The sequence below is a fragment of the Ceratotherium simum genome, chromosome 36, assembly GCF_057802395.1.
Source record: "Ceratotherium simum simum isolate JZ-2026a chromosome 36, ASM5780239v1, whole genome shotgun sequence".
In the NCBI taxonomy this organism is placed as follows: domain Eukaryota; kingdom Metazoa; phylum Chordata; class Mammalia; order Perissodactyla; family Rhinocerotidae; genus Ceratotherium; species Ceratotherium simum.
The window spans coordinates 29916482-29941845 of NC_141935.1; the positions used below are offsets into that span (position 1 = coordinate 29916482).

General features: G+C 49.7%; 2 protein-coding genes across 7 annotated transcripts in view; one reads left to right on the top strand and one right to left on the bottom strand.

Moving 5' to 3' along the window:
- SDCCAG8 (SHH signaling and ciliogenesis regulator SDCCAG8) overlaps positions 1–12006 on the top strand; it is a 227839-nt gene extending 215833 nt beyond the window's left edge. For 2 of the 3 annotated variants that reach the window (XM_004439590.3, XM_087424488.1), the window contains 2 exons: positions 2111–2237; positions 11677–12006. In XM_004439590.3, coding sequence (XP_004439647.1) covers positions 2111–2237; positions 11677–11706 — 157 coding nt within the window. In that variant the 3' untranslated portion in view covers positions 11707–12006. The remainder of the gene's footprint in view (positions 1–2110; positions 2238–11676) is intronic. The other variant, XM_087424487.1, reaches the window with a different exon arrangement.
- Positions 11640–25364, bottom strand: part of AKT3 (AKT serine/threonine kinase 3) — a 323716-nt gene continuing 309991 nt past the window's right edge. For 3 of the 4 annotated variants that reach the window (XM_087424489.1, XM_087424493.1, XM_087424492.1), the window contains 2 exons: positions 23770–23872; positions 11640–17178 (listed from right to left, as the gene is read on the bottom strand). In XM_087424489.1, the coding sequence (XP_087280615.1) occupies positions 17093–17178; positions 23770–23872 (189 nt within the window). In that variant the 3' untranslated portion in view covers positions 11640–17092. Of the gene's footprint in view, positions 17179–23769; positions 23873–25364 lie in introns of those variants that run through there. The other variant, XM_087424491.1, reaches the window with a different exon arrangement.

Sequence of the window (25364 nt, forward strand, 5' to 3'; positions counted from 1 at the left end):
TAATGGTGTCATCTATTTATCACACGTTTCTGTTCCATTTGTTTCCAGTAGGCCAGAAGCCGGTGGGGGCCTGCCTCAGTAGCTCCTAGCCTGGGGCTCTCTCCTCACCCAGGACTTGCTGGGCGGGGAAAGCCACCTAAGGGTTCAGAGAGCTCAGGTGCTAAGGACGACGCTTTTCGCCTGTCTGATTTAACTAGCCGAGCATTAGACTGCTGCTCAAGGAGAAAGGCTGTTACCGTCTCTGCATCTTCAGCGGGACCCACTCCAGTGCTGGCCAGCAGAGTCGCTGCTGAAGCCAGCAGTGGCTGCCTGCATTTGTCAGTGGGTTGGCCCGGGCGGGATGCCCCTGCCCTCCCCCAGCACAGAGAGGCCCAAGACAGTGTGACGAGTAGTGGGGGCAGGCAGGGCGTCCCAGAGCCGCAACACCATGGCTTCACTAGAGGAAACATTTTCTCCTCTTCCAAGATCAGAGGTAGGGTAATGGGAGCCTGGGGTACATTACTGCCACTTCTACAGTCAGAAGCAGGGAAGTGCTCGCACTTGGATGCAAGATCCTTGCTGTGGGTTCTGCCCCAGCCCGTGCGGGGACCTGGGAGGCCGGGCAGGGCCAGACTGCAGCCCCGGCTCGGGCTGAGGGAGCACCTGCACCTGGCCCTGCACAGCAAGACGCGGGAGGGAAGAACTCAGTGCTGCCCTTGCTCCTTGCTCTTTCTCCAGAACCAGCACAGAGCACGAGCCCAGGGCAGAGGGCAGGAGTGAGGCCCCAACTGAGACTAAAGCCTCAACCCCGGGGGCAGGGCCTGGGCGTGTGGGCGGGGCATGACTGAGGCCTCCGCCCAGGGGCGGGGCAGGCTGCGAGCATGCGCTGTGCTGCTCGACGCCCCCTGCGGGCCTCTCCTGTCCACCCCTCAGCCTAGCGCACGTGGGACACCCCAGAGGAAGAGTAGCGGGGCCCACAGGGTGTTCAGAGGAGTGGCGGCAAGTGTGCCTTCCGGGGCAGCTTAAACCAAGATGCCCGCAGAGCCCACGAGGCGGAGGAGGGCCCGCGGGCGGGCAGTGGGCGCCGTCCTGGAGGTGGGGGGGCTGCAGTTGGCGGGAGAATCCGGGGAGAGCGCGAGGTTCCCAGATGCAGTGTGCCTGTCCCCGGGTGCTGCCTCCTTGTCGCTAAATGAGCCTGGTCACCCAAGGCCCGCATCTCTGGCCTTGTAGATGGTGGGCGGTGCCCGGAGCCCCCCAGGACGGCCCGGGAGAGCTTGAACCCGGGCAGCGTGAGGCCTGTCTGCGGACCCGGCTCCCAGGGCCCGGCCCCAGGCTTGGACGTTAGCCTGGAGTTGGCGGTGCATCCTGCACTGATAAATCCTTCTCGTGTGAAGCTGATTCCTCAGCTGGAGCTTTCGGTGGGTGAGGACCGCGAGGAAGGGCGAATGACACCCCCGATGCTTCCAGAACAGTCCGGGGTAGTCGTTCAACTACGTTTCAGGCCAAGCCCGCATTTCCAGGGGCGAGCGTGCGCCTGGCTGGAGGAAGCTGCCTGTGGACGAATGAGGATAATAGTTGGCGTGAATTAGCAAGTCTGGAGAGGAGAGCCATCAGCAGAATGACAAATTGAGGATCTTTAAAGACATCTGGTCAGCGATGCCGGCTGGTGATGGAGCGATTAATAATGGAAAACCCTTAGTTCAGTGTTTCCGCCGGCGCCACCCACGTCCCCGCCAGGCCGCCCGCCTGCTGCAGCCTGCCAGAGCTGTTCCAGCCGGACAGTGGAGGCATTTAGGCCCCTCGTGTGTGACCTCCATGAGCCTGAGGTTTCAGTTTTTCTTCTGCTTCTCCAGTTTATGTGTGTTCTCTGATTGACAGCTCGTTGAGAAGGCTCCGATTCCCTTTCCCCTTTGACGCAGTTTCACTCAACCTGGCAAATGCCCTCCGAGGTGACCTCAGGGTCACCCTAGACTTGCGGCTCCGGGTTCCCTGTCAGGAGCTTCCCTGAATACACGCAGCACTGGGACCTGTTGATGGGGGCGAGGTCAGCCCTCGTGCCCCGCTCTCTGAAGCCTGTTGCCCCCGCCCCCGTTCTCGGCCGTGTCTGACTTTGTGGTGGCTCTCTCTCCAGGCTAAAGCAGCTCGAGAAACACAGCCAGGCCGCCGCCCAGCAGCTGGTGCAGCTCCTCAACAAGCAGAACCAGCTTCTGCTGGAGAGACAGAGCCTGTCGGAGGAGGTGGGCCGGCTGCGATCCCAGGTACTGTGCAAAACCCAGCGCCAGGGGCGTCCACCAGGGAACGCACAGGGCTCTGCACGTGGGTCTTTTCCTTGGTCCTGTTTTCAGAGCTGCATCGTAACAGGCTCAAGTTCCCAGTGATCACGATGGTCAGCTGAGAAGCTGGGAGGGGATCCTGAGGACTGTGCTGGGCACAGTGGGGGGCACACAGAAGTGTGGGCTGCGTGCCAGCCCTCTTTAGGGAGCTCAAGTTTGTGCAGGGGAGCAGACCTGCGAATCAACAAGCCACACCGAGCACTAAGCTGTGCTGTGCAGGCGCCACTGTGGAGGGTGTGGGCCGTGGGGACGGGGAGGACTGTGTGGTCAGGCGGCCTTCTGGAAGAGGTCAGCTCTGAACTGCCCTGGAGGATGTGCACAGTTTGAATTGGTTGAGGAAAGAGGTGCTCCCAGTTACTGAATGGAATGCAGGAGGGCCGACCTGGTGCCCTAGCGGTTAAGTTTGTGCGTTCTGCTTCGGTGGCCTGCAGTTCACAGGTTTGGTTCCCGGGCGTGGACCTACATCAGTCATCAGCCATGCTGTGGCGGTGACCCACATACAAAATAGAGGAAGATTGGCCCCGACGTTAGCTCAGGGTGAATCTTCCTCAGGAAAAAAAAAAGAACAGAGGATGATTCCAGTCTGTGTCACTGTCGTGAGGCCCTGGACAAGTCACTGAAGTCTCTTCCCGGCCTCAGTTTCCCTGTCTGTGCAGTGGGTGTCTCAGCAGCCCGACTCAGAGGAGGTGTAGAGTGCTGGGTGAGGGCCGCTGGGAGGCACCTGGCAGGAACTCTCACAGAGAGCCAGCTGGCCAGCAGAAGAAATGGCAGGGTTTTTCTTTTCCTCTCTCCTCCCCAAACTTGAGGAGGTCCTGGAGGAGCACAGGAAGGCAGAGGCCCTGTGGACCAGCAGCCATGTGACGATGCTTGCTGCTTTCTCCCGGCTTCTCAGAGGGGCTCAGGCACCTCATCCTGCGCCCTTGCAGGCCCCACCGAGGCCGGAACCCAGCTGTCTGGGCAGGGCGCCTCCTGGGGAGGCCCTGGGTGGTGGCAGCTCCGTGTGGTGGAGGGACTCAGCTCATGGCAGGAGTGAATCCTTCAGAACTCAGAGTGCGGGGTGTCTTCTGCACACGTCTGAGCGCCCGGCACTTGCCTCTCGATTCTGGACCAGACCGTGACCACGTGGGGCTTGCCTTTTAACTCCCCATCTGCCTACCTCACAGCACACTCAGATCTTAATGTGGACCAGCCATGCTTAGAAACCTCGTCCAGGGCTTTAAAAATCTGATAATTGCCAAATGGATTTCAAAATTTTCATACAATGCATTTAAAAAAGCCCCAAACCTCAAAAAAGTCCTCAGAAAACCGAGCAGGTCTTTGTTCCCTTGCCGGACACCGCAGAAATGATTTGAGCATCCTGTGCTCTCTGATACTGGCCCATCTGGCTCGTCTCTAAAGGGGTCTTTCAGATTCCAGTATTACATTTGGGGTTATTTTAATATGAACATGACAACAGAAGTTTGGTGGAGGAAATGTTGGCTCAGGAGCAAACGCTCGTGTTCAGAGAGGAGGCAGCCATGCAGTTTTCCCGCTCTCTGCTGAAGGTCTCAAGCCCAGGCCTGCTCTCTCCACCTGCGTGTGGCCTGAGCCTGTGGAGAGGCCGACAGTGGCTTCGGCCGTGGGAGCAACTTGAACTGTGAGTTTAGCTTCAAGAAGTGCTTGAGGGGAGGAAGGCAGCCATTTGCCCCCAGCGAGTATTTCAGGGGACATTGCATCCTAGGGAGGGCCCGAGCGGTCAAGCGCATCCCGTTTCCTGGATGAGACCCTGCTTCATCCCCGGGTTAGGGATGGTTTAGCTCAAGCCTTCCATCTTCTCAGCCTGGATGAATAAGCCTAATAACTTAATTTTGCGTGTCAGACTCTAAAAATCTCCGCCCACCCGTGTCCAGAAGAGAATGGATATTTTCTGGCCTGAGCAGCTGCTCTGAAGCTATCACATCCCTCCCATTCACTCCCGGTGCCCCTGTGCCCAGAGGCTGATGACAGGGCTCTGTGGGCCTGTGGCCCTGGACAGGAAGCATCGAGCCTGTGTAGAAGGCTTTATTACTCTAAATTGTTTCTGCTTAAATTCGGAAACAGGCACGACGACATGTCTGGCAGAGGGAGCTGGTCACAGTGGTAACTATGCTGCAGTGACACCGTCCCCTCTCTGCTACCGTGCAGTGCGGGGTGGCCCAGGGTCTGTGGCTCAGGGCGCCCACCAGGAAGCTCAAGGCTGCTTTGTGGACTTGTTCTTAGTTTAGGACTGACTAAAAACGAGGGCTTTGTTAACCTCCCGCTTCACCTGGGGGGGAAACAATGTCTAGAAAATGGCTTCTAAGATGTCCTGAAATGGCGGGACTGGCCCTGGCGGAGAAGCAAAGTCACCAGAGTGCCAACCAGGCCTGCTCCCGACTCACCTCCTGCGTCCCCTCCCACGGTCCCTGCGTCCCCTCCTCCGGGTCCCCGCATCCCCTCCCCCGGGTCCCCGTGTCCCCTCCCCCAGTCCCCACGTCCCCTACCCGGGTCCCGAGCGTCTTGGGCCCAGGGCTGGGTTGAGCAGTGGTGCTCTCACCTCTCCTTGGGAGGCAGGCCCAGCTGGGGAGGACGGAGACCCTGGTGGTGGTGGCCACGGCATGGGGGGCGGGGTCCAGGGTGAGGAACCAGGGTTCCAGGGAGTTTAGACGAGGCTGACAGCTGGGAGCAGGGTCAGGGGTCTGTGGCCCAGGGCCTGGGGGCTCAAACATCTGGCAGGAAGGGTGCCACCAGCTGGGGAGGAAATCAGTCTTTTCTTAGGGAGGGGGCGTCCAAGAGAGAGACAAGAACAGCAGTTGTGTCCACTTAGAGGACTGTCTTATACATCCACATTATTTTGTGTGCTTATGTGCTTATTTGGGGATGACTGTGGTTCAGTTCCAAGAGCCCCAACCCAGCGGACTATGTGGTTCCATCCAGGGGAAGATTCCCTTTTAGTCCCTTCGGATGGACCACAGTGTAGACAAGTGTCTGACACGGACTTACCAGTGGTTAATCATCGGTTGACCCAATGACTTTTGAGCATTCTTGGCAGTGAATTGACTCTCTAATTGATTTAAACTCGTGCATGGGTCCAGCAGCCGTGTGTGATTATGTTCAGAATCACGGACATTATCTCATCACCCAGAGGGCTCCCGGAAGAGAGCTGAGAACAGGCACAAGAGACAGAGATGCAGAGGATGAGGAAGGAGAAGAGGCTGGTTTGTGGCCGGAAGCAGATCGGGAGGGGGGCCTCAGAAACGCCCCCCTGAGCCCCGTGAGCGTGCGAGGGGCCAGCCGAGGAGGAGGTGCCTGCGGGTGGCTGCGTTGGCACCTGGAGGTGTCCACAGGGCTTGCGGTGGTCCCTCCCGAGCCGGGGCTTTGTCCAGCTGATGCAGGAGCTTCCACAAATTTAGCTACCTGCAAGACAGATGGTACTCGAATAGAACAGCAAATACACTGAATAAAATAAATTAAAAAGCCTCCTCCTGAACCAAGATTTTTTGGAAAGAATTCTAAATAGATGAAAACAAACAATTTGATTTCAACCAAATTGTTGTTTTTTTGTTTTTATCCTGATTTTCACCCGAATTGTCAGTCTCAAAAATAAACACTGATACATTCCCAGAAAATATTTTTCAAATAAAAACTGACTCTGTTAAAGTTTGCCCTGATTCTTTCAAAACTGTGTACAAGACACTGTCAACCAAAGTGACTCGCATATTTTTTTAAATAAACTTGAACATATGCAGCTAAAATGTCATTAACTCCCGGCTGCCTGTGTGTTTCTAGGGAGTGACATCGGACCCCAGGAGCTGCGTCTCTAACATAAGGGCCTTGCGACCCGCAGAGAAACTTCCCCAGGCAACTCGAATGGCAGTTTAACTTTTCGTTTTTTTAACTCCAGTCCCCGCGTGTAATTAATATTGAAAAGCACGTACAGCTTCATTTCAGCCGAACTTGCTCTTCTGCTCACCGTTCACTTTGTCCAAGAGCGAATGATTTCAGAATAAGACTTGGGGAAGAAAAATCAATTGAATTTTCTGTCGCTTCAGATGCATTTGCTCCACTCGCGCTTCCCGAGTCAGACGTTGCATTTTGCGATATAAATTCACAATCGAGATTTTCAGGGGAGCTAAATATTTTAATCCAATTAGACAAGTGAACAAAACACTGAATATTGCATGTCGTGTGGATAAGTGGTTCTTGCCTTTAAAAGACTGTAATTCCGTCACATTGCAACCCCAAATGTCAATGTTGTCTTTATTTTTAACGCTTTCCAACATGAGGCAGCCAGAGGCTCCGCTCTCTGCTGTGGGTGACACTGTCTGTCCTTTGGGAATTCTTAACATCTATTTACCATGGAGACATGGTTCACATGAAACACAGACACCTGCCCGTGTGCAGAGGACGTTCTCGTGACTTGTGGGGCTCGGGGACGTGGAAGGGTGACAGACTCGGGGTCCCGCGAGTGTGGAGGGAACTCGTGTGTCTGAGGGTGCTCTGGGGAGCAGACGGCCCAGCAGATGCAGACCCCGGGTGCGCTGTTGTCTGACCCCGACCCCTCCATCTGCACAGGCTTCCCGGCCTCCCCCACCACGCACATCCCAAGTCCAGCGTGAGAGGCTGTTTTCCAGAAATCCCAGGAACCGCCGTCTCCACCTTCCTTCTGCAGGGCAGGCTTCCTGCCTCTGCCATGTCCTTTCTCTGGCTTCCACAGTTCTTTTCCTTGTCTGGAGCCCAGAGGCGGAGAGCTGGCCCGTAGTCCAGGGAAACAGGCTTGGAACTCTGGCTGCGGCAGAGCTGCCCCTTTCGGGGGCCCCCCCGGGCGCTAGAGGAGAATGGACTGCTCTCTGCGGTGACCGGGCCATGAACTCCTGCCCCACTTTGCAGCTGGTGACAGCCAGATCCCAAAAAAGGCCGTGCGGAGCCCGAGGGGGTGAGGCGGCTCAGCCGCTCGTGCCGGGCAGAGGCAGGCCTGTGTCCCCGAGGCCCCAGGAGGAGGACTGCCTGCTGCCCGGTCCATGCTCACTCCTGACGCCACGTCCACGAGGCTGCAGAGGACTGTCAGGGCACTGGCCTCCGGAACAGACCGGGACCCCACGGTTCGCTTGCTGGTGTTTTCCAGGTGGCCTTCGACATTCGACTTCCACTTACTCCCACAGATATAGCACACTTGGTGCCCCCCGCACTGTCACCAAGCTGCTCGGAACAGCAGGAAAGGGCCTGGACTTGGAGGCCCTGCTGCCTAGGCTCCAGTCTCAGTCCCGTACCATCTCAGGTGGATGTTTTAGCTTCCATGTCCCTGTTTCTGGTAACAAACAAAAAACATTCACAACAGAACTGACTTCCCTTTCAAAGGGGGCTCCCTGCATCACCCAGAGCCGGGCGGAGATGACCGCCCTCAGGGTTGGTCCTGAGATCATCGCAGGCTTGAAAGGGCCACTTGGATAAATCATTGAACATCCTTTCTGTACAGAGAGAAAAATAAGGCCCAGAGAAATGAAGTGAAGGGAACTGGGACGTGAATGGGCGGGGAAAGGGACTTCTAGAGAGACCGGGATTCATTCCCTGGGCTGAGGGCTGGTTGGAGGGTCGGGGGTCCATGCCCGATGGGGAAGGATGGGCTGCTCTGGAGTGGGGGTAGCCTCCTCGAGGGCGGTGCTGGTGGTTTCCCTGGAGCCCTGTCAACCGAGGGCAAGCTTGAGAAAGCCCACATGGAGGTGGGAGGAGGGATCTGCCCTCTCTGGTTAAAAATAGACGCTTTTTTGCCAGAGGCACAAGGAACAGGACCATTTTTTGACCTGGCCACGCAGAGGCAGGAAGTGTGCACATGACAAGGTAGAGAGCAAGAAGGAGGGGATTCCACTTGCAGGGGCTGCTGAGGGCCTGGGCTGCAGACACCTGGAGAAGAGAAACGCGTGGAAACCCGGCTCAGCGGCTGCGTGTCTTCTGTGAGAGGGCCGAGGTGGGGCCCTGCTGTCCCTGGGCCACAGGCCAAGGCTGGACCCCAGGGCGTGGTTGCCTGGGGAACAATTCAGGTCCCCCAGAGAGACTCATTTTTTAAACTCGGAATTTAAAGTCAAACTTCAAAAATAAATTAGACACAAAAGTCAGGGTTTGTAGAGAGAAGGCTGTGTTTGTTAGGGTTTAAATGGAGAACAAAGAAAATGGGGGAGCAACGGCGGGCTTGCCGATGGGGAGCACTGCGCTTGTCTGCGGACAGGGTTTCAGGAGAGCAGCTGCCAGGGCGCCCGGTCGGCCTCTAATCTGGAGGGCAGCCACAGACAGCTGCAGATGTGGCCGCCCCACCCAGGAGGGCCACAGCGAGGGGCCTTGGTGACAAGCTGAAAGGCAGGTCGGGAAGATGGTGGCCGAGGCTCAAGCACTGTCCAGCCAGCTATGCCCCTGGCATGCGCATCTGCGTCTCCTCACAGCCGGAGCGTGGTCACTGTGGTGTGGACAACGGACCGACTTTCTGGAAATGAGCGTGGCTAATATGGCTGAGGGCAGATAAGCCTGATTTTGGCAGTAACTGAAGCTTCTCTCTCTGGACGCACTGTACCATGGGGAAGCACCGAGCAGTGTTCTCTATTAAGGACTCAGGGAACTGAGTGAAGCCCGAGGGCTGCGATTAGCAGACAAAACAGTGACCTCATAGGGCAAGTGACTCCTTCAGTCAGAAGCTTACTGAGTGCTCATCGTGGGGCAGGCGGCCGTGGGCGTGCGGAGCGAGCAGTGAACAGAAAGTACTGGAATACGAACGTGAGGTCGAATACAGGTTCTTGCACCAAAACCAAATCAAATATAAAACCGATGGAGAGACAGTAGTAGCCGATTTGCTACCGGAGGAGAAACCGGGGTTGACTCTGGTTTGTTCACATCCAGGGCCTCACGCCTGTGTTGCTCCCAAGTGGGCCCCAGGAGCCGGGGTCACGGGTGTCATTGGAGCCGTGTGAGAGCCATGGAGAATGGCTCAGGTGATGATAAATCACGAGGTGGCCCCGGACCCACTGGCACCACCAAGACTCATGATGAGAAATGCCAGTTTCCTGGAGCTTGGTTTAAAAAACATCCTGCAATACATTTTCCTTCCACTCGGGTCTTTCCCGGCATTCTGCATCACGCATGTTATGGGTATGTGTGTTTTCTACCCAAAGGTCAGTTAAATTTTTCTTTTGCAATATGCCTGTTGTGGTTTATGCTTATCCTTGTACTCGGGCAGCCTTGAATCTCTAAAGTAGAAAATAAGCCCCTGCCTCTCGAGCACCCAGGTCATCAGGGCGCCCAGCAGAGCATGGGGCGGAGGGTCCTTCCAGCCAGCCAGCCAGGGGCACTGTACTGGGTCAGTCCAGTCAGGACTGGAAGGCAGATCAGCTCTAGGCGGAGACCCTGTGTTTGCTGGTCACATGGAGCTGGTGGCAGCCTCTGTGCTGTGAGTATCCCCCAGGACAGAAGGAGCCCCTTCTGCAGCAGGAGGACTCTGAGGCATGTGGACCCCTGCGGCCCATCCAGGAAGGGCCTGGAGAACAGAAGCCCCCGGTGGGCTCTAAGGAAGAGAGTCCACCCACCTCCCCAGCCCTCAGAGGGCTGCACATCACACCACACGTGCAGTGGGCCTGTGTTCAGTGTGAGAAGGGGCCGCACACCCTGTGTTCTGACTGACTGCCCTGTGTAGGAACCCTTCTGCTCACAGACTTACTCATTCAAACGTCCTTAGTGTCACACACACTGGATACCTACTCGAAAAGAAACATGACCTCCTCTCATTTCTTAAAAAAGGCATCAGACTGATTTTTGTATATCTTGCATGAGTTCTGATCTCAGTTTCACTCCCTGTCCTGTCTTGTAAATCCTCAACAAGTGATCACGGCTTATGCGGGGTGGACAACAGCCCCTCCTCTGAGTCTAGCTCAGGGCATCGGCCTGGAGCGCAGAGGCCCACATGTCCCTCTTGAAGATGATTCCAGCCAAACAGGGAGCAGACTGGGCCTGTGACCCTGCGCGGCAGTCCAGTTTATCATCTGTTGAAGTAAAAACTGGGATTTAGGGGCCCGCCCGGTGCTGTAGTGGTTAAGTTTGAGTGCTCTGCTTTGGCAGCCCGGGGTTTGCTGATTCAGATCCTGGGTGCGGACCTGTTCACCGCTCATCAAGCCATGCTGAGGGGGCGTCCCACACAGAAGAACCTACATCTAGGACATACAACTGTGTACTGGGGCTTTGGGGAGAAAAGAGAATAAGAGGAAGATTGGCAACAGATGTTAGCACAGGGCCACTCTTCCCCAAACAACAACAAAACACTAGGATTTACAAGATAGCCGCTTCGCTCTCTATCTGTCCCTATCACGGTGGGGCCTTCACTCTCCAAGAAGTCAAGGATTGTCTTCCTCATCGTCCCACGTGGCACACAGCAGGTACCCGAGAAGTGTTTTGTGGAGTATAACAAACAGCTTCCAGTGGTTTCTGACCCCACTTCCTGACGTGGTTTAAACTAACGTGACCAGCACGCCAGTGGGGAGGAAGCCGTCTTCAGAACTTGCCTAACTTGTGACTCCCCCAACCCCATTTTCATGAGCTAGTTTTGACACATTTATTCCTGTTTAAAACTAAGAGACCAAGTACACCGAATGCCCTCTTCCACATGTGGGAGGTGGTTTCCATGCCTGTTAGATGTTATAATAAATTGTAGCTAAAAATGTGGAGGTTTCAGCTGGTATTGTTTTGCCAGGAACTTGAGGGACACATGGCCTACAGCCTGTTTTTGTTCATTTTTTTTGCTGAGCAAGATTCACCCTGCGCTAACATCTGTGCCAGTCTTACTCTATTTTGTATGTGGGTCACTGCCACAGCATGGCTGACGAGTGGTGTAGCTCCACGCCCACAATCCAAATCCGGGCCACCAAAGCGGAGCATGCCGAACAGGTTTAACCACTACGCCACGGGGCCAGGCCCCCTCCAGCCCGTTTCTGTTCCAGCTTTCCTTGGGTCACATCTGAGCAATTCTCAGGAGCAGGTCGTGGCAGGAGTCAGTGTCTCCTCTCCGGGACAGGGAAGAGACGGCTCTCGGGCCATGTCCTGGCAGCAGACTGCCCTCAGTTAAGAGGCACACAGATGTCTGGAATACGGGTTGCTTTCAGATTTAAAGCATTAAAACAAAACAGTTCACCTTATATTCCTATTTGACAAGGGCTTGATCTGTGGTCGAGATGAGGCACAAACTTTTCATACAATTGGTCACCTACAATGTCTACATTTTTAGCAAAAGATATTTTTTCTCCAAAAATTTAAGAGGTAACAAACCAGTGAGAAGATAAATCACATGGAAGAACATGATCTAGTTAAACTTACTTTTTATTATCATTTTTTCCAGTTACCCAGCATGCCACAATCTGATTGCTGACCTGGATGAAACAGTGAAATAAATGATTTACAAAGAGATATTTACATTCATCTGATTTGTACGTAATATGCCACAATGCACCGCGACCTTCCTGGTGGACACCCCCTTGGACTGCAGTGGCCGCCACGGCCACACTGGTAGCTGAGCGGTCCCTGCATGACGGATGGCTGGAGCTGAAGTCTGACACGTGAGGAGCCCTCCTGGTGTGTGTGTTCAGAAATGGCTTGAAGTTATGTTTTTAAATCTGCTCATTTGTATGCTGTTACACATATGAATTTCAATAAATGAACTTTTCCAAGACTTGAACTGTAATGTTTCCTTTTTACCTTGAGGTGCTGAACAAAACAAACACACCAAAAAGGCACATATTTTAACTAGGCCAAAGGGTATCGAGGACCGAACCACCTTCCTGCCATTCGTGTTCCTTTCCCTCTCTGTGGTCTGTATGTCATCCTCCAACCTCATCTGCCTGTAACTAACATCCCGTGGACTCCATCGTTTCTCATCCTGCTAATCTGCGCACCGTCAGGAGACACCAGGGAGCACTAAGCATCCTCCTCTCCACTCTGTTAACAACAAAAACAGACGAAAAAGCATCTATGGCTCGGTGGTGTCAGGTTTCTTCTTCAATACGCAGTATCTGCGAGGAGCCTAAAAACGTACTTAGTGAAATTACAAAATTTACTTAGAGTTCTATCAGATATATCTGTACACAGGTCACTATTTTAGTTTAAAATAGTATTTCCGCTATACACAGTTAAGCCCTCGAATGCTTTAAAGAAATAAAAATGGGCACTGAAAACGCTGTGTTGTCTTTGAGGATGACAAGGAGATACTAGAAGCCAGGCTGCAGCGGGACAGCCCCTGACCTCAGGCTGCGCCCCAGCCGGCAGCCTCTCCCGTCATCGTCTGGGCGTGGCCTCTGCGGATCTGTGTGGACTAGGCTGTGTAGGCGGCGGCACGACACCACACAGAGACCACGAGCCTCTGGAGCGTGGACGAGGTTAAAGCCTGAAAGAGCAGAACTTCAGATTCACACGTTTTTGATGTCATCAAATGTGCTCAAAGCTGTCACATAACATATATTATTTGTCCCTAATTCTGTTTTAGGAATACAGTAAATAAATTATACAATATTCTAAAAATAGCACCTTTAAAGAACTATAGAGGTCACTTTATTTTAGCCTCCTGGACCTGTCACCCCGTGGTTTTGAGAGAAGAGCACGTGAGAACGCCCTCAGATCTGGCCGTGTAACATACACGTACACGCCTGATCAACTCTGGTCCCAGAGCCATTCCTCTATCTAACTTAGTCCCAGGAGCAAAGCCAAGTTTCTACAATAGTAGGATTATGAGGTAAAATCAGAAGAAGGCCCCATCCAAAATGATTCTGGGTCAATCGGAGTGTAGTCCAACCATCCTACCCATTGATTACTGACGTGTAAGTTGGTTAATTTGCCATGAAGTTTTAAAAATACACTCTAAAAAAAGGAAGTTTGCAGAGCAACACATTATCAGGAAGACATTACTGATGAGCTACACTCCTGAAGAATTCTGGGTCCAGACCATCTGGTGTGAAGATTATTAGGGTCTTAACACATCTCCAAGGAGACTTGGTCCATCCCCGGCGTCACAGCAGAACTGTCCTGACCAGCGCTGAGGCCAGCGCCTCCCTCGGGAAATAGCCCTTCATCAAAGTTTGAACAACTGCACTATTGCCATTTTATTGAAGTAACAAAACAATCCCGTGTGTGTTTCGAGCTACAAGAAATTTACATATTTTCCTGCCACATTTTATACAGGGTGGGTTAATACCAGGTGGAGCTATTAAAAATCTTTTTTCAGAAAAGAATATTTAATCTTCTGAGATTACAGAACCACGTCCAACAACAATAGACAGAGAAGTAGCAGATTGACATAGTGCTTTATTTAGGCTGTCTGTACGAAGGAAAATAATGTGCATCCCTACCATATACGTGTAAAAATACTAAGGATGTACAGTGTACAAAACAGTTTCTTGTAGTTATTTCACATCCTTGTAGGTCATATACGTAAGGAAATAAACAGTTTTAGTATGACCAACAGTAATAGTAATACAGTTTCTTGGGTTCATAGTTGCGTCTGCTGAAAATCCTTAACCAGATGACTGGATCTTGCGCGGATCTAATGAAAGAACTAGCAAGGTCAAGAGATGTCACAAACTATAAAGCTACAGGGAGGTAATTCAATTACCAATTTAGAGGTTTTCTTTTTATTTAAATAAATACTTTACATTTCATGCTTGCCTGTAATGCACTACCAGGAGCAAGATAAGGAAGTTCTACTGTGGACAGTACAAACAGTAGCAGCAAAGTGTGTACACTGAGGTGTAATATATAGGCCCTGCAGTCAGTAAGGAAGGCCCTTACCTTTGTACTCTAGGAGAAGCAAGTGGCCCCACAAGAACAGTCAGCTCTGAGAAGCCAGAAATCAGGTATGGGACATGGAAAACAATACTGGAATAATGCCATGTAATTAGTGTGGAAAGCAAAGCTGTGAGCAACCCTGCCAAAAATCCAAGCAGAAATGGCCAGTTTCCTCCAAGGTGGCTGCATTATGACAAGAGGGCAAACTTCATGAAAGTGAGCACAAGATGGAGTCCACGCAGTCTGAACCGGATTCTGCTAGAATGATTCCAGGTTTCAGGCCTTTCCATCTGCCAGAATCCAAACTACAGCTATGGGCAGACACAGGAAGTTTTAGAAATCTCCTTCTACATATATTTCTGTTGTTCTATTATTCTCCACGTCAGCTGATTGAGATCTGGGACTGAAAATAAGGGATTCTCAAAATCGAAGCCAAGAAAACACCGTGCCTGACTGCCGGAGTCTGGGGCGACCAGCGGTGAGCCCTGGCACTGGCTGGGCCGGCAAGCCAGCCGTGAGGAGTGGCAGCCTGGGGCCCTGTCAACGCCGTCATGAATCTTTAGGAAGTTTCCTTGGCCAAGGTCACAGAAATCACCTTAACATTTGGGGGGAAACAAAAAGCTATCGATGTGCTTAGTGTGCGGTGTCACGCGTCCCCTCTAAGGAGTGAATGCTCTGAGCATCAGCCAGTCTTAGCCTTCTTCTCTCTCTCTCACCTGGCTCGCTCTTATACAATGGATGCAAGACAACTTACAGAACATACCTTCCAGTCTACTTTCTTGTCAAAGTGAAACATTCAACATAATCCAAGTGAAAAAAAACAGTTGAGCTGTATGTGTAAGTAAGAATGAACTACCATTACTCTAACTCCCTACTCAGTACTAAGGATGAACTTCACTCAGGTAGAAGTATGAAAAATTAGGATAAAATCTATGTCTGATATGTCTTAGCTGCCTTAGTAAAATGCCCTTTAACCCCCATCAGTCCCAGTGGTCCACCCACCGCCAGCAGTGGTTTCATGTCTATAAATCCACACTTCCAGCGTCAAGAGGCTAAGACATCTGCGTATGAATATGATTCATCCTATGAGAAAGTCACTTGCTCTTTCATACAATGCAGTCACAACACTACATCATGCTGTAGTCTTCCATTTGGGAGCTGTCAGAGAGTGTAACTAAAATGCATTTCCATGATCACTCCGTGGAGTCGGGCGGCCTCCTGCTCGCTGCAAGAAGGGCCCCCAGCCTCCTGGACGTCATAGGCTGCTTTGGAAAATGGCAGCTCCTAGCACCAAAGGGTTTAATCTGGAGATCATCATTAATGGAGGAGAAAAAGGAGGTTTGCATACATGTCCCCCTTCAGTGAGAAATGTTAGAATTTGGAGACATGAGTATATACAGAAAAAGAAAAGTTGGAGGTGTTCTTTTTTTGTTTTGTTTTTTTCCCTGATGGCTTAATTCAGTGATAAATGTACCATGATCAGAATAAACACACCAGGTTCTTATCCTTTACTGCCTACTTCGTCAATACTCCAGATGTGTTCCTTTTGCCAAGTCAAGTTCACTTCTCATCATCACTCAGGTCTCAGCTATCTTCACTACGTCACGTCGCCAGCCGTCGTCACAGTCCGCTTCTCAACTGGGCGAACATCACCATCCACTTGTCTCGTTAACCCCTTGGCATGGATAGTTGGGGGTTTTCTCATCTTTAGGACCAAGGGGTTAAATGACAGCATCTCTTCTCCCAAAGCCCAATTCTCACCAATACGGACAATTTCAGAGCCTCATCAACATGTTTTTACATAGGAGAAAAAGTGCATGATTCTCATCGGCGTGTACATTCCTTGCACATGGGTCAAAATAAACTGCAGTAAGTCTATTTTATGTAAGTTGGAGCTGCATTTGCTAACATGACATACAATTCTCATCACTAAAAAATAAATACTACTGCAATATAAACAAAATCATAAAAGGACATTCAAAGTTTTAACATCTGAGAAAAAGCTAATTCACGCAGAACTGAAAGTAAAAAATTAAAACAAATAAGGCAAACACCTGTTTACCTTGGTGTACAAATTTTGGTGAAAAGCAGGATCATTATACCTGTCTACATTCTTTAGCCATCAGAGGTGATAAATATCAAGAAGGGAAAAAGGTTTCCAAGCACAGGGAAAAAATGCTCTCTGGTGCAAATCATATCCTAGACCCTTGAAGTGACCCTGACCTACTGTGCATATGCTGCTCCCTTCCTCAGTAGAACAGTGTTCATTGCCCATGACTGCCCCGGCAATCTGGACGTCCACGTGTAGTACGGGCTGCCCCTGCAGTTCCAACAGGAATTTAAATGTATATGTGTATACATATCTATCCCCACAGTTGTTCTGTCCTTCTCTCAAATGCTTCCTAATGAACTCCAGCCAGATCCTAGTGACACACTCTCTTCACACACTGACCTGACATGCTTCACTACAATTCTGCATATGCACGTCACCACCCTCCCACAATCGCTTGTTCTGAATTATAAACTAAATCTTCTTAGTCTAATTAGTTTTTGATTTATCTTCTATAAAGTTAAAAAATGTACCTAGAATCAGTGTATCTCATTTAGCCTTCACTGTTAGGGAAAAACAAAAACTAAAAGATCAAAAGATGACAATTGGTGCACAAATGAACGATGGTGGGCTCATGACTTCCAAAGATTGTACGGTCACCTCTTAAAGTTGCTATAACAGTAAGACAGTAGCAGCAGCAGCATGAGACCTTAGACTTAGATACAACTTCATGCAAAAACAAAAGGGCGAGTGTGTGCGCATATGTGTGTTCTCGTGTGGGTGGAAGGTGGTGAGGGGCGAAGACCTGGCATCGGCCAGGGATGTCTGAAGGTGCTCCTGCTACTCGTAAGAGCTAGGACTGGAGTGATGTCCAGGAATCGTTTTCAGTAACAAATCTAAGATGACAGTGAAGTAGCAGAACAAAGGAGACTTATTCTCGTCCACTTGCAGAGTAGGAAAACTGAGGGAAGTGCGGCCGCCTCTCATTGTCCATGCAGTCCATACCGTCCTCATCATCTGTGGGCAGGAAACAGCTCTTTTAATTTTACATGTATTGTTTGCAACATCATCTCTGGTCTATGTACTTCTAACTTCTAACATAAGAAAGATTAACAGAGGCAACAGCTCCCAGAAACTTGTGTTTATCAACAAAACATACAGTAATTAAACTTAGTTCAAAAATTATCTCCTTTTCAAACACATGATCTATGAAGAAATAATAGACACTAACATTTCAAGACTTAATAAACTGTGAAAAAATACCAGTGAAGGAAATACGACTTTTTAAATAAGAAGGAAAAAATGATCTCCAGTAACCTTTGATTTCATGAAACTGTGCATGTCAAGATTACAGAAGTCAGTGAATCTAAGGCGCCCAAAGTGTGTGTCTGGAATCCAGCAACACCTGTCTCCAGATGCCTGTATTTCTTCTTCCTGTTGCTTCAGGTGTGGCTGCAAAGTGAAGCTCCACACGATTCCACTTCGCTTGAGCCCTTGATCACACATTTAAGGTTTTACATTATTTATTCTACATCTAGTATTTGCCTTAACTCACCATTCCCAATTTTCCTATGATAAACTTTACACTTGAATAAAGAGAATAAGACAAAGAAAAAGAGGGAAAGAGGTTAGCATCTGAGTACTAGTTCATCAGGAAATAGAGGGAGAAGAGACGTGACAGGCGTGGAAAGAGGCCACTTTCAGTTAAGCTGCTCCTCCCTTTCATCTTTCCTGTATTTGAAAGATTACAGACGATCACCCAACCTCTTCCCATAACTGTTCTCATGATGTCAGGATGCGTCTCCCAATCTGTGGTCACACGTTCAGTATTCCCTGTGCATCTGCTCTGGGCAGAGTCCCTGCCGCCCTCGGGCTCCCTGTGTGTGGGGCAGGTCCCCCACGACATCCCTCCTGCTCTACTCCATTATGTCTATCTTCCAGTGCAGTAAGTGCAAGACTCTTTGAACCCAGCCTCCTTCTCTTCAAGCAGAATAATTCCATCCCCTCAAATACCCATAGGAAGTGCGTCACCAATTCTTTTAAGTGTGCAGCCTCTCCATGGAGCCTCAGTGTCATGTAAAGGGAGACAGAACACAGGCCAGATCCTGCTGTATCGTGGGCATTGACCTTGTCACACAACAGAGGAGGATGCTCTGCCTTCCTCTGAAGAGTAACAAACTTTTCTGCTTTTTTCTCACTGGTTTTCTTTTCAGTATTCTTAGTACAGAAGATTCTAGAAATGGGATCAAGTTGCTAACCAAAATTGTGGCCTTGAATGTACTAGAAAATACCACTGTATCAGGTAGGAATCAATCCATCAATAAGCACTTGTGGCTCCCCACTCCATGTAAACCACTGTCCTCCGAGGGGCCCCTCCCTCTGCAAACAGGCCCTTTGCCCCGCAGTCAGCATTTCTAGATAGTACTGTGGTTTAGGGAAATCTCTGCCTCCTTATTATAAAACACTGGTTCTACCAAGAAAAACACAGGCACCTTCTAGATCAAATACCTTCCACAGTATTTTTAGCTGTACTGAAGATGGTGGGAGCTGCGGATGGTGTATCTGTTAAGTCACAAAGTATAAAAACTCTCCAGAGAAAAGGCAGCTAAAATCTTCATGTTCCGACTATGACATGTGCCAATGGCATTTCAAAGAAACAGTTTTCCCCACTAACAGCTTTATTTTGCTGAGCGTGTTTCTGCACTGTAAACTTGCAGAGCACCCCGGACAGCGCGGGGGAAGGCTGGTGCGCAGCCAGCGAGGGCAGAGGCGGGCCCCGCCGGAGCGGCGAGGAGTGGAGCCCGGGGCAGCCAGGCTCCACAGTGGGTGCCGGCCTTCAGTCTGAGGAGGAGGATTTACTGCTGTGAGGCTGCATGTCACTGAGAATGAAGAGGGCCTTCATCCTGTCACTTCAGTCACAAAGGACCACATCTCTGAACGTAGAGAAGTCTCAGTCTCTCAGACAGCCAGGAGAGGCCACGCCGTGATGGTCTTTCCAGCCAGTTCTCTCACTCCCCCCACTCCTGCTCCTCCAGGCTGGGAAACAGTGAGGGCAAGTATCTGGTCACAGCCCCAAGAGGGGCTGCGAGCCTGGGAGGCACCAGGGCAGTGGGCTGCGGAGGGAGGGGAGCTGACGGCTGACGCGGCGCTGACTGCCTGAGCCAGAGCTGGTCACGCCCAGTCAAGGCACACAACTACGTGCCTGCTCTGAAGGGAGGTTCATAGGACACGATGATGATAATGAACACCAACGGTGCTAAAAACACCAAACACCACACATCTGGAAAAACAAAACAGGATGATCCCTCTACATTCTACATCTGAATCCCAGGATCCAACAGCATCAGTTGCCTAATTTTCTTAGAACATTTAACAAATGAATTATATGGCAGTAAAACCTACTAGATCTCAAAGAAATCCTCTTTTTCTGTAAGAGAAAGGCAGAGGACCATTAATGGATATAATGCAAGACGACACATTCCAAAGTCTGTTCCATTAATTAACACCAGTGAGGACAATCTGGCATGTTACTGCAGCTGTTTATAGAAAAGGAACATTCTGCCTTTCTAACTGCTGATTTGTTCTAAAAAATCACTCCACTCTGTTTCACAAAAGCAAGGTGGGAAGTGGGCAGACTGGCTGGCTGATGGTGCCCCTGTGGCTTTTAGGAACAAGCCTCTGTGCTTCAGCACCAGCGAGCCGCAGTGGTTTCTCACAGCAACACGACTGAAAGCTGTGAGAAAAGATCCGTGAAACGGGATCCCAGCTCAAGGCTTCACTGCTTCTGCTTCCATCTGCCTCTTCGGGGAACCCAGGAGATGGCCAGACACCGTCAAGCTAGACACACTGCCCTTGTGCCCCAGAGGGCCCCAGGAGCTGCACTTCACAGCCACGCAGGCCACGCCCTCCAGCAGGAGCCGGCCCTGCGGCCTGGGGCCCAGAGAGCGCTGTGCTGGGCTGAGCGCACAGGACAGGCTGCTGGCGCCCGCCCGGCCTCAGCCTACGGTGCCGAACTCTTTCTCCGATTTTCCTCTAGAGACCTTGAATCGGGAGAAAGACAGCAAGTCCAGTGTCCTCCTGACCCTAATGGGGGTGGCACCCTGTCAGCCACAGATGATGCTGCCTGACGTTCTGGGGCTGTCCAGGGCACAGTACCAGGGCAGGGCCACACCCCACTTCTGATGCCCACAGAAGCCAGACTCTCATGGCCTACAATTGTAGCTGGATTTCGATACCCACCTTGGAAGTTAGTGCAATGAATGGGCTTCCTATCAACCCCTGTCGCAGTCTAGAAACGAACTTATGACTCTTTAAAGACACTGAGTCACTGGGCTTACACAGCACTACCCACGTCTAAAATGACATATTCTTTCAAGAACAGAGTTACTGTTAGTGATAAAATGTGACATGCCAGGAAGAACATTCTAGTATAACATTCAATACTTTTATATTGTTGATCAAGAACTTGAGACCCTAGGTTCAGATTATATTCTAGAAACTGTGCTGGGTGACTTAAAACACCTTCCAACATTTCAGTCTCATTTTAGAAGTTCTAGAAATTGAGCAATAAAATGCCTATTAATGACAATCACACCGTTGACACCTGCCACTAGCCTGGAGGTGAGGATAAGGCGGGTCAGGTGAATCTCGAGAGATTCTGATTCTTGACAGCTCAGGCTTTGAAGTTCAAGTCAATCATGAAAAAGAACTACGGCTAAGGAGGCATATATTAAAAAGCTTTTAATTTAACTTCTTTGTAATCAAATAGATTTTAAACCTGCTTTGCCGTGGTCTTTTTAGTCTAACATTTCCTGGCATCCCATTTCAGTCAGTCCCCTCCTCACATCCCTCTGTTCAAGCTCATCCTTTTTTTGCTAGGTGTTTATTGTGCTGGGCCTATCATCTCCCCTCACGTAGGTTAATCTGGTGCTTTAATAAAATTAAAAATAGAGTTATTCAAACTTGTAGAACTCCAGGTGCCTTTGCTAAAGAGAAGGCTTCTCAGCACACAGTGGGAGAAGGATGGGGCCCTGGAGATCATCCAGCCCTGCACCCACCTTCTGGAGAGACCTGCCATGTTTGGGACCCGGGGAGTGGCAGAGCCAGGACATGCAGCGGGGTCTGAGTCTGGGGCTTTTGCAACCCCAACGCCCTCTTCCATCCTAGGATGGTGCTGGTAACTTTCTGAGGTAAATTATGTACTCATGGCTTTGCATTTACAGAGCCTACCTATTTCTATGCCTTCCAAAGTCACATATTTAGTTGTCCTAAAAGATCCCACAAATGCCAAAAGCTCTATTTAACAAAGGAAACTGTCTCAAAGAGGATGAGGCCAGGACCGAGACGTGTTAGGATCTTACTTTGCCAATGCCCACCATGGGTATCGCGTGGAGGCAAGCCAAACACAAAATTCTGGGCACTGAGGGGCAACAACACTCTCTGTAAAGAGATGGGCCTCCTTCCGGCCTGGGAACTACTGGGCCCACACCATAATATGTTTATTTATTCATTTAATACATGTTTACTGAATACCTTTGCTGTGCCAGGCACTTGGCTAGGAACTGGGGCTAGCAGTGAATAAGGCAAACCAAACCCTTCTTCTTAGAACTACTGCATTCTAGTTGGAGAACAGACAGTGAACAAGGAAACAAACAAATTAAGCAGAAGAATATCAGCAAATAAAGTAGGGAATTAAGAGGTTGGGGGACGGAGTCTGATGGGCTATTGCTCTCTAGATTGGGAGGGGAAAAAAAGCCCTCTGGTAAAGTGACATTTCAGCTGAGATCTGAAGAACAAGAGGAGCTGTTCATGCAGAGGTCCCAGAAAAAAGCATTCTGGGCCAAGAGAACAGGACACACACAAGTCCCCAGTCCCGGGGAAGCTGGTATGTTCAAGCTGTGGCTAGAACACAGGACAGCGGCGGAAGATGGAACAGGATGAGGTCGGAGAGGTGGATGGGACCCAGAGCAGACAGGGCTGTGTAAGCTGGCGTGAGCAGTTTGGATTTAGAGCACAATGGGAGGCCACTGGAGGGTTTTAAGCAGGGGAATAATGTGGTCCGATTACAATTAAGGCTATATCCAAATGGCGAGGCCTAGCAAATGCTCTCTGGTAGAAAGTACTCCAGGGCCAATCTAACAACTCCCTGGCACTGCCCAGCATTTCAGACAATTATATCCCCACAGTCCACACGGGGCCAGGGGAAACTGTGCCAAGGCCTGTACCCACTGCTTCCACTCAGACAGTCCTGAGCCACTTGCCCAAACTCCACAGGCTTTCCAGCATCATCTTCAACTCCTGGAGATTCTGAGATCCTAGCAATGGTGCACCGACAGAAGGGACCCACCACCCCACCACTGGCGATACACCATGGGCAGCACTTCCACATGTTGATATCTCACAACTTAACCTGGGCACTGGCCACGCTGGTGAGTCCTGCTCCTGGCTACGGCTGACACTAACTGCGGGACTTTGGGAAGCTCGATTTCTCCCTGGGTTTCAATTTCTTCCCTTATAAATGTAAGATAAGACGTTCTTAACTTCTTGCAAGTCTAAAGCAAGACAAGTGCACATATGCATACATAATTATATTTTTCATTTCAGGGTGCTCACAGTCCCTTGTTATCAGGCCATGGGCCCAGATTAAACTCTTGCCTGAGATGACCCCTTGGGTGCTTCCAATGCTGTGATCAGTGGACTACATCCACAGTTGGAACAGTACTTCACCCAACCTTCCCTTGCATGGACACTCAGTACATCGGCACTATCAACTAATCTGCCCTTTAAAACGGAAAGAGAGGAGCAGAAATGGAGGAAAGGATATAAAGGAAAAGGAGGGAAAAGCTAACCCAATGTTGTGTGAGCCAAAAGACGTGTGACCTGAAGGAAACTTTTAGCTCTCCAGATACGTCCCTGAAACTCAGTTTTATCCTCACTCCTAAACCAATGACAACAGAGACAGACCTTTGTCAGCATATGAGAGTGCTTGTAAATCATGCTTGATAACCTTTCTTCCATTAAAGCCCACTTATTTAGGTATTTATCAAAGTGTGGGGCACACACTAGTGTATGCAGGATGATTTTAAGTGGTGCATGAACATATAGTTTTAACAGATATGTAATTTAATTTATATTATAAAAAATTATTAGCAAACTAAATTATGTCTTCACTGATATTATTCTTAATATAAAGCTAAGTAAAAAAGAGTGATTCGATTTAAAGTGAATTTAAAAACTATTAAGTAGGAGACCAGAATTAGCAAAATTCTGAAGGTGGTATGTGAATGAGCATTCTGGGAAACAAGGGGGTTCTCTATTTCAGAATCCTTTCAGCTGATGTGAAAAGAGTCCATTGGAGAACAGGAAGGAAGCACTAATTAGTCTATAATTTAGTCTATAATTCTTAGCTTATAATTTCTCCTACCCAAAACACCTTTTCTCTCAGCTAGGTGTCTTTAGATATTTCCACACTAGTAACTGCATATTCTTAAATGAAATGGAATAAGTCACTGTGGAATTTGATCTTGAAAATATCCAATTAAAAAAATGACTGTTTTTTTTTCTTCAATTATATTAGAATGTTATCAGTTGCCTTCTAGATTTACTCACATTTTTCAGGTGGTGTTATTGTAATAGTCTGAGCTGTAAATTCTTCATCAAAATATCTGGTATCTGTCTCAGATGTTACTTGAGGCTTAAAAGGAGGTACAAGCTGTAAGAAGAAAGAGAGTACCGTTAACGGATTTCAATTTAGGAAGATTCATTTCTAGAATAAAATTAGAGAGCAAATAACTGAATGAACCACGTGCGAGACTGGATGCTGAGCCACCGTGTGAGGTCGCCGTGGTGGTCGGTCGGCTTTCCCTTCTGCAGCCACAACACAACCTGGCTGGCTTTCCTCGACCTCTCTTCCTGGTACCTGGCTGAGCAGGTTATCATTAAAAACATGACTTGATAATACAGTTACTTCCTAGGTCACAGGCAGAGTGCTGCCTTTGAACCTGGCAAAGAACTGTAACTCTGCTTACTTGAGACGGGCATTAATGCCTACCCCTGCTCTGGAACAGGGGTTCTTGGCAGCCCCTGAAGTTCTGTGTCAATGTTTCGTCCACAGTTTTCATCAGATCCTCAAAGGAGACTGGGACTCAAAAGAGATTAAGAGTAACTGCTCTAGGATTGACAGAACTGGACTCCTCTGCCTCAGACCTGAAGCAGGCATGGGGTGGGGGAAAGTCTTGGGTTGCTGGAGGTTAAAGAGCCTGAGCCACGTGAACCTCCACCTCTGTGACTTCCACTGGCTGCGAGGGAGCAGGAGCCAGGATGGGGTCCCTGCTTCTCAAGCTCTGGCCTCACAGGTAGAGCCTACAGGTTACTTTTAACACAGGACGCCAGTCCCAGGGCCTGCAGTCAGAGTGCAGGCTCTGATGAGTACCATTCAGAACAGGAGATGCTGCTTTTAGAAGGAAATTCCCATGTGGATAGAAAAATGGAAAATAGAATGACACAAATTAGTATGTTTTATAAAAATTTTACAGAAACAGAAATACACAATTGGACACAATTGGCTTTAGATCAATGCATTTTCCCACTCTTACTGTCACCAAATTTATGTTAAATAATAAGGCAAAAATCTTTAAATTATTCTCTAGACAATGTTTTAACAAACCAGAGGGTAAGCAGAATTAAAAGCATGTTTTCAAAATAAAGGACCATATTTCAGTTTACAGCACGTGTTACAAAGCATTTTTAATCTCTTTTCTTTTTATCATTCTTTCCCTTTGCCCCAGTACACAGCTATTCTCAAGTCTCTATTACTAGCAAGGACTCTTTTGGGGATCAAACCAAATTCAGGTTCCATGTTTCGGCTGGTAATGGTTACTCAAGAACAACAGGGCTCTCCCTGCAGCCCCTCTAACCCCCCCGGAACATGCTCCTCTGCCAGTGGAGGGGAAACCTGCCATGGTGCCAGGACACGCCTCTTCTTTCTAGCTGCTCTGTGAGGATGCCCGGACACAAGCAAGTCTCTCACGGCACTGATGGAGACCTTCCCTCTTCCACCAGACACAAGTGCATTCTTCTCACCAGCATCACACACATGGGCACAAGAACACCAGAGGCAACAGAGACTGGAGAGTTCTTGGTTTTCCGTCTAGATACTGAGGGGTAACTGCCTGGCAGGCAACTGGGGGGCTGGGACGCTGGCT